General features: G+C 40.9%; 1 protein-coding gene across 3 annotated transcripts in view; it reads right to left on the bottom strand.

The window, feature by feature from the left end:
* Positions 1-7,224: 7,224 nt before the first annotated feature.
* LOC121193664 (SPRY domain-containing SOCS box protein 4-like) overlaps positions 7,225-18,624 on the bottom strand; it is a 68,697-nt gene continuing 57,297 nt past the window's right edge. For all 3 annotated transcript variants that reach the window (XM_041056079.1, XM_041056078.1, XM_041056080.1), the window contains exon 3: positions 7,225-9,428. In XM_041056079.1, coding sequence (XP_040912013.1) covers positions 9,301-9,428 — 128 coding nt within the window. In that variant the 3' untranslated portion in view covers positions 7,225-9,300. The remainder of the gene's footprint in view (positions 9,429-18,624) is intronic.

The following is an 18,624-nucleotide window of genomic DNA, read 5'->3' as shown; positions in this document are numbered from 1 at the left end:
GGCCCACAGAGGAACTTTGCTGGAGAGAGTCGCAGAGTGATTGTTTATGTTACTGGTGTCATCGAGTCCACAGTCCTGCACAGCCTCTGAACCACAAGCAGAACTTCACCGATACTGGTTCCATCTCTTACCTTCACTATAACACAATAAGTAAATCAGCTCAAAGTCCCAATTTAATCCCGTGAGTTTACCTTCATTCAAATGACCTAAATAAAAAACTCCCTTTCACGTTCCCATTTCCATTCGGAGAAATCACCTCTCATCTGCTCAAGACAGTATCGGTGACTACTACTCCCTCTGAGCTCTCTGACTGATACTACTCCTGTTCACCCCCACCCCCCCCGCACCCCCACCCCCTCCCTCTGTTGGCCTTGAAGCACCTGTGATTGTGATGTCATCATTGTAAAACAACTGCCTTGTCCCCCCCCCCCCCCCCCCCCCCCGACCCTGCCCCCTTTGTCATATTGTGCTTCTGAAAGATTAAAGAGAAAAAAAAGATTCTTTTACATATAAAAACAAACCCTGTAAAAACGTTCAAGACACTTATTTTATATATCTGTTTCTTTTTCTTTTTGTAAACAAAATGGTTGGGATCTCTCTCTCTTTAGTGGTCATCCCACTGCTTTCTGTATATTGACCAATAAAGACTTGTTTTAGACTCTACACAGCTCTCCTTCCTGTTTGTACAGCAGACATCTGAAATGACTCACCGTGTGTTTACAGAAGGACTTATAAATTGCATAATTAATAAGCTGTCACTGTAGATGTTGGCGAGCTGCCTGAATTCATCGCACGTCGGAGCTGGATGACTGGGTTTTCATTTGTTTACATAATAAGGTTACATAGACAGAGGGGGGGTATGATTTCCATGACATCACTGCATTTGTTCACAGCGTTTGTATTTCTGGCTGATGTGTAGTTGCTTTTCTGTTGCAGCGTGGGAGAAGATCAGATTTGAAGCCCTACTATAGCGTATTTTGTGCAGTTTGTCACAGCAAAAGACAAAGCGAGTAGAGGCAGATATTTTAGGAGCTTTTTCAGAGCTTGGCGTCGATTTTCTAAACCATTTTATAAAAAGGCTTTTGAAGGAAAACGCTGCCATGTCTGCAGTGTTGTACAACTGAACATCAGTCAGTGTTGAATTATAGCATTTGGCCTCTGTGTTTGCAGCAAAGTATGTGTGCACGCATGAAGTGAGCTGTTCTAACAGTGTTTCACATCGTGAAGGTCGAGACCTCCCAAGGGGTCCAAAACAAATCTGAGGGAGTTATAAAGTAAGATGATTAAAGGGGAAAGAAAGAAGAAATGTACACATCTGTTGTTCAAACTTTGCTTTTTTATTGTGAAATTCTGAACAGAATTATAATATAATTAAAGAATTAAAGGGGCCAATGAATCCTTTCTCACTAGATAATGATTTGTTCGAAGGCTTCACAAGCCAAAATACTTTGGAACAATTGTGGTGGAAGATGCATTAATTCACATAGTGGATCATGAATCATTTGTGGAAAGTGGAAAACACACAGTAGTAGTAGTAAAAGTAAAAGGTTAAACTTAAGGACATGTAAACATTGACACACTATTATTAGTGTGTCCAAGTAGAAATTAAGATCTGTCACATGTTCAGAGATTGAAGTATGTCTGTTGATTTCACAAAGCAGCCACAAACCAAAGGAAAAGTATGACAGAGGAAATAGTATGTTAATATAAACTCATGCAATATTTATATTTCTTCACTGGCTTCGACACGTTGAACGTGGGGGGTAAAAACACACGCTGATGTGTTGACACACCGCGTTTAATGATGTAACATTGTGTAAGAGTGTGGTGATTCCAGCCTTAAGGAAAATAATTGCTAATCCACAGTGGGTGTCTGCAGAAGTTGTTATGGTGATGTGGCTGCTGTGAGGGGAACAACAAAGGTGGTGACGTCACGCAGAAACAAAAACAGCAATAATCTAATTTAATATGATGGTTTAATATTTAATTCAAATGAAACGGCAGCAGTGTGTGTGGAGACAGAGCACTTTACATTAACCTGAGCAGATGTGTGTGAAGTGTGTCAGTCGAATTAAAACGCTGTGATCATATTGGTCTTTAGAGGAGAACAATACCCCACAGTGATGGTAAACTGAAATCCATGTGAAAGACCAACTGTGGAGCATCACTGACCTCTGCTGGTGAAACAGTTTACACAACTTTTATTGACAGTCCACAGAGCAAACAATGCAACAAAATCAAAAACAAAGAAAAAAAGTTTTTTGTTAATGAATAAAAACATCAGCTGCCACATGTGGTGAAAATAAGATAAAATGTTTTTTCCCATCAAACTTTCATAAGCCTGGTTGCAAGTTTAGCTTGTGCCAAATATGCTGAACTGTGATGAAAACAAATGACCTTTGTTTTGTGTGTGATGTAAATGTTGCGGACAGGACGTGTTCACCAGTAGTTTCATTTTACTGTATTTAACTGAAGTGAAAGTTGCTGCAGCAAAAAAATATTTCTCTTTTCTGTCTGGCAAACATCACGTCACTGACGTTTAATTTGAAGTCCTGGATCTTCAATCAGTCCCACAAAACTTTTTTTATTGGCTGGCCTTGCATTTGAGTCCATTGTATAAAAATGCCCAGAGTCTGTGCAAATGAAGTGCTGCGGCTCTGCTCACAGCAGTGCTGACTATTCATTTCTACACTCAGCTGCTCCCTGAGGATGAAGAAATACAATCGGCTAATTAGTGGCTTAATGTGCCTTTTTAAATGATGAGCACCACATGTTCAATAACACTCTAATGGACCTGATGTGACTAACTACTATTGACTTTGTTCAGCTTTTTAGTTGGCAAAATGTCTTTTTCTTAGGTTGTAGATTTCTAACTTTCCTTTCTTTGAGAATCTCTTAAATCTCTCATTATTTTCTTCTTCCTTTTCTTCTTCTTCCCTTTATTTATCTCGAAGAGATTTGCTGACAAAACACAATTATGACAGGTGTTTATAAGAAAAACAAGACTCCTGTCATACTGTATGTGTCCCATCACAGAGTTTGACAGTCTTGCATCTCATCATGTTATATTTTTGTCTTGTATTTCACATGAAAACACACAGCTTTTAAGACTTAGAACACATGAAGTCAGGTTACATAGAAGAAGAAATCAAATAGTTGACTTAAAAAAATGGAGCCACGCCATCCTCTACTGACCGAAACATAAATCAAACGCACCCTATTAGATTGGGCGGGATATTTAAACCCACCTGACCCTCTGTTCACCTGAAAACATTCCTGCTGGAAAGAGGTCTGTTAAGTCCCTTTGACCGCTTGATCCTGTCGCTCCAAGAAGGATTTGTACAGGAAATAACCACGTTTGTGTCACTTCACGGTGGCAGATGAGTTTTCCTGGATTTGGATCGTCTCTGAAAGGGATTTATCCTCCGCCGAGAGACAGAGGACCCACCCAACCTTCGCTGCACCGAGTTAAGTAACCGCTGGTTTTGCAAACACGCATATTGTGAGTTGATGTTCTGGCTGTTAAGTTTTGTGTTTTTGTGCACAATAAGGCCTGAGGCCCGCTGCTGGTTTTGTTTGTCCTGTGGATCTGCTTGTAAACAAAGACTTGTGATGGTGTTTGCTGGCTGTCAGCGTGTGGATTCATGTTGCTGATTTGATTTTGTGGACTTGTTGAGGATCGGGGCCTTTAGCTGGACTGGTCTTGTGCATGTGTTTGCTTGTTGTATGGGAGGATTTCTGCCCGGTTTCTGGCTTTAAAGACATGACCTCAGTCTTGCTATCAGTCCACGAGGAACTCGCTATGGCTCATGTTTATTTTGACTGCAATAATTAGTAAATGAATCAATGATTTGATCGATAGAAAATGAATCTGCAACTAATTCGATTAGTGATTCATTGTTGCTTTTTCACGTAAAAATGTCAAACTTTCTCCTTTGGTTCCAGCTTCTCCTCAGTTATGAGGATTTGCAGCTTTTCTTTGTCGTATGTCACAGTGAAGTTAATATTTTTATATTTCTGACTGCTAAAAAAAAATACAATCTGTGATGTAGCTTTATTTAAAGAGGTTTTATTTCTGAAATCTGAGGATTTACTGCTTCTCTCTGTGGATGATCGTACCTTCACTATCTTTAGACTGTCAGTCATAACAAACTATTCTGTGATATATTTTAGATTTGCTCATTAATTGATTAATCAGGAAAAAAAGTGAAATTGATTAAAACATTTCATAGCTTCAGCCTTGTTTATAACAAACTTGTGTGTTTTTTGGCTCCTGATCTGAGGACATGCAGTATTTTAAATGCTATTTATGGCGTATACTATACTGAAATGAAATGTGCACACATAAAAGAAAATCATACGCACAGAAACCTTCTCTTGTGTGACACACTGGACCATTAACAGTGGCATGAACCTCACCATCAGGGCTCGTGAAGGGCCTGTTGTTGTTTCCTTGTCATCTCTTTTTAGTTTCTCTTGTTTCTCTTTTTGTGTGGAAACCAGCCACACGCCTCCTCACAACTGTGTTTCAGGGAGCTATGTTGATTAATTGTAGGAGTTGAGACGTTTCAGTGTGTGTAGGCTACAAATGACTAATTCTTGAAATAAGAATTGTGGGCCTCATTTTCTGTCATCACCTCCCCAACAGCGTGACATTTTGTCAGGATTTTAAGGCAAAGTGGGAGTTTCCTTTTCCCTCAGTGTTGTTATTTGTTCCACGTTTCTACTGGTTCTCTCAAAGTACTGAAGATGTGACAGCAGCTCGAGCCAGAACAGCCCATGCAGTCCCAGATGGTCACAGTCATAACAGTTTTATCTGACGAGCGCATTGGCTTACACAAAGCGCGTTGGCAACTCCTAATGTTTGTTTCACTCAGCACATTAGTTCAGTGAGTCACTTTTTGTGTCAACACTGATGACAGAGAGGCAAAAATACTGAAGACCATCATCGCTGCTGTTTATTCTGCCTGTTCTCGAAATCATTTGTTCGTCAGGAAGACCTGGAAAACGTTCATGTTTTTCGCTTGTCTTTATTCCCAGTCTGAAGGCAAACCGCTCACCCCAGGAGAGAAATGTGTTGTGCTGTGGACCCTTTTCACACCTCAGCTTCCTGTCAAAGTCCCAGAATAGAAACTAAGTGCAGCTTTGCTGCCTTTTACCAACACCGGGGTTAAATGTTTGGAATGAAATGAAAGGAGCAGCAGCATCTGTGTGTGTGTGTACAGACAGTACATGGCGTGTTTTCTGTAAGTGTTATGTTCAGACATTTTTATGGTGTTTTGAAGTATTTTGTAGATTTTGTGAGTTCATACGTGTCTGAGACTGTTCCTTTATTTATTTAAATGATCATTTCTGATCGATTTGGCTTTTGGTGAGAGTGGAGAGATGGACTTGACAGTTCTCTTTCTGGTTGTGATCATTTTTCAGATGAATATCATCTATAAAAAAAAAAAGTTTGGATTATATTTGACTTCAGTGATGTGCTTCAGTACTTATTTATTTGAAACTCAGATGTTGATATAAACATTAAGTGTTGAGTGTAGGCCTGCTTTGGAAAGGCACTGAACAGATTAAACAGAAACATGTGACAGTGGCAGACATGTGAAGGGGCCTTTTTCTCCTGTGAACCACCGTGATGAAATGTCTAAATGTAGCTTTATGGTCCAGTCACACAGGATTACTTCTTTATCATTTCTCTAAAGAAAGGGGATGGATTTTCTGATGTTCAGCCAGTTTTAGAGGGTTGGACTGAAATCTCATCCAGGAAATATGGTTTGTTTATTTTCTTGTTTTATAACTGCATAAAAAAAATCAAGCAGCAGAGAAGGACAGGCACTGCAGCAGTGAGTGTAAGGACAGTGAAGTGTTTGATAAGAAGCTGTATAACATGGTTCAGCCATTAGGTTCAACTGGGGGACAGTTTGTTGTTGGTTTTTTTTTTTTTTTTTTTTTCAGGATTGTTCAAAATAGTTTTGCAGGTGCCGTGGAGATGTAGCCCTGTGCCTGGTCAGTGTTTTGTTGCTGCTGTTTTTTCTGTATTTTATGTCTTTTACAAATTAAGCAAATTTATAAAAGTGGTATTATTTTTTAGAACTCTAAATCATTGATTATTAGATGTGGGGGAAGGGGAAACCTTCAGCATTTGTTGTAGAGGGGGTCCAATGTTTTTGCATTGAGCACCAGATTTGGCCCACAGCTATTTGCCAACCACTGCTGTATAATTTACACCTTTGTGGTCTGCTCTTTTTAGCCAGCCAGCCATCCGTCCTGGCCATGTTGTTTAGAGAAAATGTCATCTGGCCAAATCTCGTCTGACTTCACCTTTAGACGACACCGTCATTAAGCTGCACTTGGTTTATTGCCATCTGTCGTCGCACTTAAAACTCTGCTATAAATCACATGGTCCTCTCTCGTGCAGCCTTATCAAAGTATAACTCCTGTGTCCTGGGACACACTTTCCTCTCGAGTGTCCGTGCCCTTGTGTGACTAGGAAAATAAACAAAGCTGTTTGTGATCAGACTGTGTTTCTGGTCCTGTTCAGTCGTGAGTGTTTGATCTACAGTGTCAGGATCGTGATGCAGGAGCATCATTACACCATCTGTCTGCTATTGATTTCCCAACCATCAGTCTCCTGTGTGTTTTAGATATGGTGAGCCAGACCTGATGACGCTTTAGTGAGAGGCTGATCCCACATTGTGCAGCAGAAATATGAAGCCTGTAACCACACCAGCTAAATGTCTGCCTTCTCGCTCTGCGGTGCCTTGCGGCGCTTACTTTTAGACTCTGAGCGCATCGATATCTCTGTGGTTGAGTGTGAGAGTGTGAGCTGTATTTACAGCTGCAGGAGCTGATGAGCTGTGCATTAGCTGTTTACCTTCTGAAGTGGAAACTGCACACTTGACAATTGAGAAGAACTCACAGCCAAATAGTTTACGGCCCAATTTTCCTTGCCAAGTCCTCCCTTGGTAGATTAAATGCTCCCTCAGACACAATTAAAGATGCTGAATGTGTGTCAGGCCCAGTTGAACCATCAGGCTCTTTTGCATCTTACTGCAGCTCTGCCTGTTTCTTTTTTTTCCCCCTAGTGTCAGATGTATTTTGGATGACATTAACATGTATATTTTAGTAAGCATTCCTAAAAATCATCAGCTGTTATGTTTTTGGACACAAAATTAGCCTGGGAAGGGGAGAAGGGAAAGAAACACAAAGAATATTTTACAGACATTTTTCAAATTCACTTGGCTTTTATTCACATTTCATTTCTGTTGACATCTCAACTGCCTGTCCAAACATTCTACGACTTTTCTGAAATGGTCCTTTTCTCCTCATCCTAACTGATGGAAACAAAGGTCAGACCACCACCATCACAAACAATAATAATAATAATAATAATAATAATAATAATAAGCAGCATTGAATAAACTAGTTTTGATTTCTTTCTCCCTTCATCAACAAAATCTTTGTATGCAACATTTTCCTGAATGTGTAACCATCACTGATCGGTTAAAAAAAGACAAACATAAAACTAGCTTGTGATAAGTAAACATCATCCTCATCATCATCACCATCCTCATCCTACCATCATCAGAATCAGGCTCCATGCTCACAATAACATTAATAATAATATTAATAATAATAATCATAAAAATAATAATAATAATGTAAGATACAAACTCAGAAGTTAAAAAAAAAAGTGACTCAAGCCTTTTTTAGGAAAGAAAACCTGTGTGTTTGTGTGTGGTTGTGCATCGGTCATCTGCATCCTAATCTGAGCCAAAAACACAGCTGCTATGCCACTGCAGTGGCAGTAATGTCCCTATGACCTGTTCAAGCCTTTATAATAGTCTAGATCTGCTCTGGTCCTGTTTGTTTGTTTGTTGGTTTGTTTGTGGTCATTAAGACAGTTGTGCGGAGAGCAGACAGATACTGTCTGGTACCAGTGAGCTACAGCAGGGTGCTACAAAGAACAGCAGGTGAGGCTCCTCTTACTGCCAACAGCATGTTAGCACTAGTTACACTGCGCAAGGCCACGACCGACAGCTCCTGCAGACACGTTCGTGCACTCCGTGGCTTCGTATGAAATACTTTGGTCATGACTGACATCATAATACATGATTCAGTGTCCCTGTGAGGAATGTTTCTCAGTGCAACTCAACACTTATTTAAACATCGAGCGGTTTTGTCCCATTTGTTTCTGTGATAAAGCCCCTTTCAGACACGCAGCTCCTTGGTTAAAAACACTTCCCGTACAGTGCAAGTCTTGAATGAATATTGTCACATTAACGTAAAGGCTGCAGCAACAAAAAGTGACAACGTTTACCTACATCTACCAATCAGAATGGTTGATGTTGTAAGAAATACTTTAAAATCTGAAGCCATTTTTTTTCCAGCTTTTGTTGAGATTCATCTAATGTCTATATCACACTGACAATCATTAAGACTTTAACGGCTAAATTAATTTAAAAATCCATCACTGAGACACTCGAGCACCAGGTGCTGCCAGGTACATTAACTTTCTGCCTGTTTTTAAATTAATTTCTTATTGCATGTCTGAAAAGGGCTTAACTATCACCAAATGTCTGCATAAAGCCAGGAGATAAGTTCAGTCTCTTGTACTAAACTTTGCATAAATGCTGCAGCCACGTTTCCGTCTGCTCTGCATGCAGTAGGAGCTTTTGGTCGGGCCCCGAGTCGTCACATAAAAATGACATTAGTGCTAAAATCCTTTTGGACGTCTGGACTCTGCAGCCTGTCGCCTGTGCCAGTGGAGACCATGAATACACACAATGGTATCCAACTCAATGATATGGTCACTGACGGTATGTCAGAAAGGCCTCCAGGGATAGGATTAGTGTGCTTTCTCTGTGCAGTCTTTATTCTCATCACTAGGTGGCGGTGGTCATCTTACCACAGTCTCGTTCACCACTTAACCACACCGTGCCATCAGAGGATGGGCTTTTCTTTCTGGATGAGTGAGAGACACTGATGGGATACCATCATCAATAATTTATTTCAAGTCCAAAATGAATGAAAGAGCAGCTTGAAATCCAAAAGAAGCTGGTGGCGTTCTTTCCTTTGTGTGAAAGCCTGGACCTCCACTTTCAGTTCATCCACCATCCTTTCACGCATCTTGGTATAAATCCATCTTTTGTTGAGCTCTGACGCTCTCAGTGTGGACATTCCTCCACCCGTCACCCCCTCTTTGCATCTTTTAATTTCTTTCTTTCATTCTTCCATCGTTAGACTTTCCGGTGGTCTGGTTTGTGTCCTTGTACTCCCAGTTGCCTCTGCTGGTGTCAGTCACTGGTATTGGAGGTAATTTTTGAGGGACTGGGGCAGAGGGAGGCTCTCGATCTCCTGAAGCCGCTCGCGACCCAATGCCAGGCGAGCCGCACGCCTACAAAGGTCCATCAGAGGAAGGGGCTCAGCTGGAAAAGAAGGAAGGAGAGAAAGATTTTTAAAAAGTCAGAGGAGGAGTAGAGGACGTCTGTGAGGAAAACACTTCAGAAAATCACTAGTGTATTATTTAAAAGTGAGACCGTTTTTGCGTGTGGTATGTTACGAATGGATTTACCTGCATCTTTGTGTTTATACTTGGACCTCATACATGCATAATACATCTTTATACTTGTTATGCATGAACGAATGGGAGCCAGAAGTAGAGGGGCAGTGATGCACACCTTTAAATATTAAAACCATTGCTTCACACACACACATGCCACCGATCACCTATTTGTAATAGCTTATATAGAGAGTTTACTTTGAACTCACTGAAAAAAGAAACCCATCTGTCCCTCTGACCTTCTACTCTGCTACAAAGCTTATTTTAATCAAACTATTGGATTGAAAAGCCAGAATTTGCTCAAGACTTTGGGAGCTTTTTGTGTGGAAGCACAGTGTTTTCTCTGCTTTACTGTGAGTTTTGTGGTCAGCCTCCTCACTGACCTTCATTCTCACACGAGGGTTAAGGAGGTAACGGATACTGGAGACTGCGGTTTGAGCTGCGAGACACAGAGAGGAGGAGGAAGGTCTAAGGTGCTCTAAAAGGAACCTGTCTGAAATGTGTTGTTGTCTCTTCGGCTATAGTGATACGATTGTCCCAGTTGATGTTACTGAGCACATCCAACTGCCAATCTTGTGGTAACTTTTATCTACTAAACTCAAATTTTTCGACTGTTGCTTGTTTCTTTTTCCATTTAAAACGAGAGATGTTGCCGCCAACAGATTATTTACCGTGTATTCTGTAATGAAACTTCTGCTGTTGTCTGGTAAACGTGTCTGTAAATGTCTTAAGATAGCTTGTGGGGGAATACCACTGTGGAAGTGTTTTGTAGTTCAACAACATAAACAGTGGTGACTCCTCTATAGACATACAGTTGTACTGATCCTTATATGTCAGTTTCAGCAGAAGGTTTCATGCATTTCTACTTCAGTGTTTTGACCTTTTTTAACTCTCAGTTATCAATACCTGTACTTCAGTAACCTGTGGATGACTGTAATGTTCCTGGTCCTGAAGAGGAAATGTTTATGCACTAAAAACGGTTGTTTTTAATAGTCAAACACTGAGTGTAGTGACGTCAGTAACCGATAACTGTAACTGTGACCATGACAATCACTGATTTCATTGGCTCAGTTCTTCCTCAGGTCATTTATATTACCGTCAATGCTTCATCTGGCAACATAGTTGGATAATAATAAGCCTTTGTTTGTCTATATCTCAAAAAAGCAGTAGTGAAGACAGAAGGAGGATATGAGTGATTCAAAAAAAGGGCGTCAGGATCTTGTGACGTTTAATGGTTTTATTTGTTCATGCTTATTCAGATTTCTACCATCACACCCTTTAAGTAAACATACACAATAGAGAACACACAAGGCAGTTATCTAGTGATCTACTCTCTGTCCTTCTCCCTTTATTGAATGTTAGCGACCTGGCCTCATAGCTTCCTCCACTTGGATTTTGTAGTATCATCAGTTTCAATTAATAGTAATGACTGTGTCTGATTGGCCTAATTACAAAGCACAGGAGGGAGGGAGGGAGGGAGGGAGAGAGAGAGAGTGAGAGAGAGTGAGAGAGAGAGAGAGAGAGAGGGAGAGAGAGAGAGAGGGAGAGGGAGAGAGAGAGAGAGAGAGAGAGAGGGAGAGGGAGAGGGAGAGAGAGAGAGAGAGAGAGAGAGAGAGAGAGAGAGAGAGAGAGAGACATTACCAAAAATGAACTCTATGATCCAACAACCCACCAACCTCCCTCTTAAAGAATCTACTTGAGGAAACTCTCACACAGTCAGGCGCACATCACACTGTATGCACACATGGCTCACTGCACTGCACTGCACTGTATAAACAACATCCTTTGGACTAAATGACCCCCCACAACAACACAATGGCACCTGACCACCAGTTGAGGAAAATGCAGGGAAATGGAGAAGCTGAGCAGAACAGCAACAATGGAAGTCATTCAGATGGAAAGGGAGGGGGGGCGACAGAGAGAAAAAGAAAATTAAAGAAGGGGGATGAAAAAGAAAAAGCGAAACAGGAGCAGACATGCAGATTGTAACGGGAAGAAGAAGAAACCGGAAGAAAACAGAAATCTAAATGTATAAATGTATAGTAGCAGAAAAGGACTCTGTCAGTGGAGATACCCTGTGAGATAATGTCTTTATCTTGAAACAGGCTGTAATTAGTGGCACGGATCATGATTTTGAGGTGTGAAGTGCTTTGGGAGGATCCTGAGTGACATTAAAGCACAGCTAGTCTATCATTCTGCACCTCCCCGCTGTTCTTGTTTAGGAAAAACAACACATGCTGTCATCACCTGTTGTAATTCTGAACGTCCTCTGCTACCTGCCTCTGTGGCTGCACCGCTGTGTGTGTGTGTGCGTGTTTGTGTGTGTGTGTTCAAGGTTAAACCCACAGGACAGAGCACAGCCTGCCTCTATACACACACACACTCCTTATACATCCACTTCATCTGTGTGTGTGTGTCCTTGCAGTGTGACTGTCATATTGATGCTCATCCACAGTCACCACAGAAACGGCTCTTCGCTCATGCACAGTCACGATGACACGACAGCGGTGTTGGTTTTTAGTTTGACTTCTCTTTGACTCTCTATTACGCTGCCATTACGAGAGCTGCTCTCATCACATTAATATGATAAACTGTACATGAATGCTGTTGTATGGTGGCTGAGTGGCATCGACATCAGATGCAATCAGCTGCAAATAAGTGATTCACACGAGACGATGCATGTATCACAAGGCTGCAATTATTGATTATCTTCATTGTAATCTGCAGGACACTTTTTGACAAGCTGACCGTTCATATTGTCTACACAATGTCAGAAAATCAACAACCAACAATCTGATATCAGAAGGTATTTGATTTACAGCGACCTTAAACTCAACAGAAAAAAGATCCTTCGATCTGAACGGCAGGAACATGCTGCTGCCATTTTTGCGATATTGTGCTTGGTAGAGAAAGTAATTTGTCATTTTCCTTTAGAGTTGCAGTAAAACTTAACACTGGGAAGCTGTATATTTTCTGTACCTCTGCAATACAGTGGTACGTACTTGTTAAATGACTTCCAAAATAAAGCCCTGATGTAATTCAGCACATACAAGATGACTAATGAAGAGCGGCTCACAGTGGTTCAGATTATTGTTGGACTTTAATAGTTACGGTGTAAATATAGAGCTAACAGAAATAAACAGTGATGCTAAGCTGGCTTTACTGCCTCCCTAGCCGAAGAGTAGCACAAAGTGTTTGTGACACCAGTTTCTGATTGGCTGACGACCTCTTTCTGTTACAAAAAAAAAACAGAGTATGAGGAAAACCCTGCTCCGGCCGAAAGTATTTCTATGCTTGAAATCTTAATTGGATGTGAAATCAAAGCTAAACTTGCACAAAAGTCAGCCAAAACACAACCTGGTGTTGAAAGACCATGAGATCTCAGCTGTATGATGACACACATACATATTATTTTTTTCCAAGCAACCACAGACACGCTCACACTCACACACACACTCACACTCACACTCACACACACACACACACACACACACAAGCCTGATTTTCCCTCACATACATTTGGCTCATTAGCTCCTCCGCAGAAAAATGTTGCTCTGCCGAGTAACAGAGAAAAGCAGCTATTTGAGTGAACTGAAACCACAGACTGGATATGAAAATGTCAGTTGAGGTTAAAATAAATTTTGAATCTTCGTAAGGTCTGTGTGTGGATGTGTGTGTGTGTACATGATGTGTGCGCATGATGTGTGCATGTACCTGTCAAGGGGAGCAATTTTGTACCAAATCCAATTAATCTGAGCACGCACATAGGCTTATTAGTGCTCAGTTATGTGGAGACAGTTTCAGCAGACGACACTGTGGTTGCTAAGAGGAGAGAGCCTCTGTCTTTCTCTCTGTCTTCCCCTCTGGTAAAAACACTTGGACAACTTAAAATAATACAAGTTGAAATGTAGACGGAGATAGTAAAAATTCACTAGCTGTGCTGCAAAGTCTCTGCTGCCAAAATCGTCTTAATTAGCTTTTGCTGCTTGGAAAACAAAGGAAGAAATCAAAATACACTCAAATCTCCAGGAGTCTTTTCTACCTCAGTGTGAAGTAAAGGATCTTTGTCTGCCACATAATATCAGGGATACTTTCTATGGAGCCCATATCTATAATACATTATTAATACCTTCATAATGATTTCTAATGATAACCTAATGTATTACAATAGCTTCTATAAGCCTTTATCCTTATACATTAAGATATCTTACAGATGTCTTACATATAGCAACAACCACAAAGAGCTGTCGAGTGAAAATTGTCGGTGGGTTCGCACACAAGTAGTCATTTGATTCATTGTTGATATATAAAACTCATTGATTTTAGCAGCATTTACTTCTTTCACTCGTGACCCTCTGCAAACTGTAGAGATGGATTTTAAATATTTGTTCATTTTAACCTTGTAAATTACTCGAATCATACTTGGGGGGTGGTTAGAAGACATTACAATGAGTTAGAAAAGCTTACACCATCTTCTATTACACATTACACATGTTACAGTGTGTTATAGGTAATTACAGAATAATGTATCAAAGGTGTGGGCCCAAGAGGAAGTATTACCCAGGTGTCTGTTCATAATATTATTCTAGCTGTAGGCGATCCAGTAGCTGCTATTTTCTAGAAGTTGGAATCCTCTCCACATTATTCATCGGCTGCCCTCCAGATTTGTATAATGGCCTTGTATGGCATTATACAAGTAATTAGTGGGGTTTAATAACTTCTATTAAACTTCTCAGTGCATTAACAATAAGTTTCATTCTTAATTTTCTATCATGTTTTATCCTATAAGCGTCTCCTGAAGCTAATGAGGAGACTCAGCAGTAGGTCATTTACCTCTGCATCATTACACATTCAGTGCATTAAGAAGAATCAAGCTTCAAAATGCTACAGGACTGAAAATGATCGCTATGCGTAAAGAGATCTGCCTGTACTTCACCACAGATACATTACTTTCCATTACATTTGTTTACCTTTTTAAAGAAGAATAAGATGCTACCACAATACACAGAGGAGCCAATGTATTATTTTAGGTTACTGTGTCTTCAGGGTGTAATCGCTCTTTTCTTTCCATTGAAATCAGCATTATCAGGCAAAAACTGAATTTCTATTTGGGATTTTGGTTGTCAGAAATGAGCTTAGAGTGTAAATCCTATCTTAAAGAATGTTAACACTTAAAACTGAGTTTTCTCAGGTCACATAAGGTCTGTTTTTAGAGTGTTAGCCTCCCCAGAGCTCAGTTAAAATTTGTTAGCTAAACTGTGAGATGAATCCTGAACAACCCCTGTGGGGAAACTGGCCCATTACTGCAGAAAAAAAAATAAGATTCTGAACAAAACTCATGTTAAGTGCTATCTCTCTCTCTCTCTCTCTTTTTTTTTTTTTTTTTATTAGTCCTGAGACCTTGTCCAGGCAAATGTTGGCAGCACTGGGAATCAAACCAGCAACCTTCTTGAGCAACTAGTTGTTTTCTCCTCAATCTGCCGCAACTGATCCATGTGTACAAAAGTGGCAGGTCTGTGAGACCTTCACACCATGTGTGAAGTGATCTCAGCTAGTGGAGAACGGCTTCCCTGATGAGACATTTTATATGGATATGAATTGCGACCCCGGGTCTTGTGCAATGGGAACAAGAAGTAATAGGGGCACACAACGTGACATGACGCCTGTAATGAGATGCAGCGCACAGTGCAGAGCAGGATTTATTATCTGTAGACAATGATAATGGGGGAGAAGGTGAAAATGGCAACGGCAGCATCGCTTTTATGATGGATGTAAAAAGTGACCTGAGAGGAGGGTCGGGAGCTAAATAAAGCCTGACAGATGATCAGTGAGTTTAAGAGGGAAGAACTAGAAACTGAGAGGAAAGAGGAGGAAAAGAAGAAATGCTTCAAGTCGAAGTCCTTAACTATGATGACACGGCAGCTATCGACCATTTTTAAAAAGAGGTTTAAGTTGTTTCTGGACACATCTAAGAGTCTAAGATTAAAGCTCCTGGGTGAGTGGTTTCCATGGCATCGATTGACATTTAAGAGCCACCAGCAATGTTGGTCTAGTTGATACAATGCATTCAACAGCCAGCAATGTTGGCTCCCACAGCTGGTTAACCTGGTTACCAATGGTTACCAATGTGACCGACAGAACTGAAATGATATAACAAACTATCGTCAGAGTCTATTCGCAGAGATTGCAGTACCGACACTGTCAGTCAGAACCAAAATGTCATGTCTCGCTAAGGGCCACTGTCACTAGAGAAAAATAAATGAAACTTGCAATTTCTTTGGTTTGGTAAACACAGTTTTGTGTGCACCTATAAACAAACACCATATATCCTGATTTCTTAGCCAAAATAAAAAACAAAATAAAAAAAACTCCACCTTGGTTCGACTTTAGAGAAAACACTGGCTCGGGTAACGTCTCTAATGGCACTAACATACATGTTACATATAGAACAGACGGCTCAGGAAAACATGATCCTCTCTCTTTCTCTCTCTCAACTCTTCCTCCCTCCTTTTGCCACAGCTCCATCTCATCTGTAACAATACACCTCTCTCCTCTTTCCTCCTGCAGTGCTTTTCCACCTGCAAAGAAGAAACCCGTCCACTCGCTTTCTTCTCTGCCCCTCTTTCACACTCATCTTTTCATCCCTTTTGCCTCTTTATACTCTCCAAGGTCAGAGTGTTTGATCTTTGCTGGCACATTAGAAACCATCGCTGTTGGGGGAAAACTGAATTATCTCCAAAATGTCAACATGAGACAGAAAAGCAGGTGTGTGTTTAGCTCGATGACAATGCAGTTTTTATCATTATCCGCCTGGTTTTGGAAGTGCTTCAAAGCCCGGGAGGTTTAAGAATTTAGAGGAGCATGTAATCCTTTAATCCTTTAATTAAAGTCAATATAATATGAAAATGAACAAAACTGTGATTACGAGGCTTTCACACGACAACAGAAGTAAAATTGTGACTAATGTACGACCCCGATGTCTGCTCATACACATGTGTACACACACATGGTGTGATCAGACAGTTCAAGTTTAAATTTACCCCACAGCTCGGTAATGCGTCCTTTGGCACATTTCTCACCAAGGCTGAGCTTTTCCTCTCCTGATCTAGTGTCACACTATTGGCCCCCTGCAGTGTGTTTTCCTGTTAACGTGAAACAAGAACAAACATTTACACAAAGGAAATCCACAAACTTGTCTTGTCTTGATGATGACAGGTAGAAAAACAGACACAAAACACATAGACCTATGCGAGGTCACGAATACAGGAAATCAAACCGACAAACAAATCAAGGCAGATCAGAAAAAAAGAAGAAAAAAAAATGGTGTGAAGTAAACACAGAAAATTCACTCCCACTTCCTTGCTATGCATATACAGAGGCTTTGAGCTCAGTCAAGGGCTGAGTCCACTGAACTTTCTGGTACCAATCAAATGTGTCTGTGGCACCAACAGTTTAAAAAACAGCAAGGAGCAAAAGCTGGCATCAAAGGCTCTGATACAGCGTTACATTAGCTACGTTAGCTTGCTAATATATGACCTGTTCAGAGTGAAGATTAAATGTAGAATAACATACTTTAAATTACAAAACATTATGTTAAATAACATTAGGCTAAAGGAGTAGCGAGTTCAACAACGTGATTTACCCACAAATCACTAGTATGAAATAAGCTAGTAGTCATTAAGGACTTGGTAGGGACTTTATGTTCAGACGTACAGATGGATTTATGAATAGCTGGTAGAGGACTTGACCTTTAGCACTGTATTACACTGCATGCTGACCAGTGACTTATCTCTAGCTCAGTCAGTGGCCTTTACTGTATGTTCACCTTAGAGTTTGACTCTATTTTTGCACGTAGAACATCACAGAGCAGTGTATTAAACATGAAGCCTGGATATCCGATGTACTGACAGAGGGCAGGAGTGTGGTGAAAACTGCTCAATAACGTTCCAAATGACAGTAAGTTTAATTCTGAAGATAAACAGCCGCATTGAGAAAGTGAGTTTAAGTTTCTCTTTGTGCCACAACAGAGAGAGAGGAATAGAACATTTTCAAATCTCACTCAAACCAAAAACAACACAACAAAGGAAGGATTAGCAGGAGGTGTATCTTTACTCTCTGAGCACAGCGTCCTCCTTTTTCAAACACACAAGACGCTGAACTCTGCCAAACACCAACGTCCTTCACAGGGAAGGGAAGTCGGCGTTATCCATAACTAATGTACCTCCGGTGGTGTCCTGTGTCTTCTTCCCCAGCACATTGTGTAACACTGCCAGTTTTTAGCACAATCACACTTTAAGACGCATTGAAGCAGCTGTTGTGCAGTATGGTATCGCAGTAATGTCGCTACAATCCATAGAGGATTTGTTAGAAAACCCTTTTGTACTAAAAAAAGGATGCAGCCACACTGTGGGAGGACTAATAGCTACAAACATAGTTGTACTAAGTCCGTCCCACGCAGATTTAGGGGGGGAGGGTGTGAAAATTCTTTTTTCTGATGTTCTCCCTGAGCAAACTCCATCCTGAGATATTTGGCTAAAGCTAACTTTGTTGCTTAAAGTGTTTGTGCAGATCTGGTGCTATGAGTCACATCTTACCGGCCACATTAGTGTCACACAGAAAGATGGGCACTGTGGGCAGAGCTGGCTAGAAGAGAGGAGTTGGTGGTAATACAAGCCATAGCACTGTTTCTTTTTAAAGCCCTGTTCTCTCTTTACCATCCTGCATTACTGTAAATCCACTGTGCACTGTCTCCTCTGGGATGAGAAGCAGAGTGAAAAGCGAAACAGGGGGAGGAAAGATGTGAAGGAGAGGTAGAAAAATAAAGAGGAGTGGGGGAGGAGGAGGAGGAGGAGGAGGAGGAGGGAGATTGAGGTGAGGAAGAGGAGAAAAAAGAGCAGAAGAGATGAAGTAGAGAAGGATGGGAAGAGGTCGTGAGATGAGAGGGGAGGATGGACACAAAGAGGAGAGAGGGTGATAAATAGAAAAGAGGAGAGAGCACAGCCGGCCTGTCTGACCCTCAGATATCCTTGACTGTTACAAACTGCAGGGAGGCGGACTTCACT

This window comes from Toxotes jaculatrix, chromosome 14, assembly GCF_017976425.1.
Source record: "Toxotes jaculatrix isolate fToxJac2 chromosome 14, fToxJac2.pri, whole genome shotgun sequence".
In the NCBI taxonomy this organism is placed as follows: Eukaryota; Metazoa; Chordata; class Actinopteri; family Toxotidae; genus Toxotes; species Toxotes jaculatrix.
This window is presented reverse-complemented; position numbering and strand designations above follow the sequence as displayed.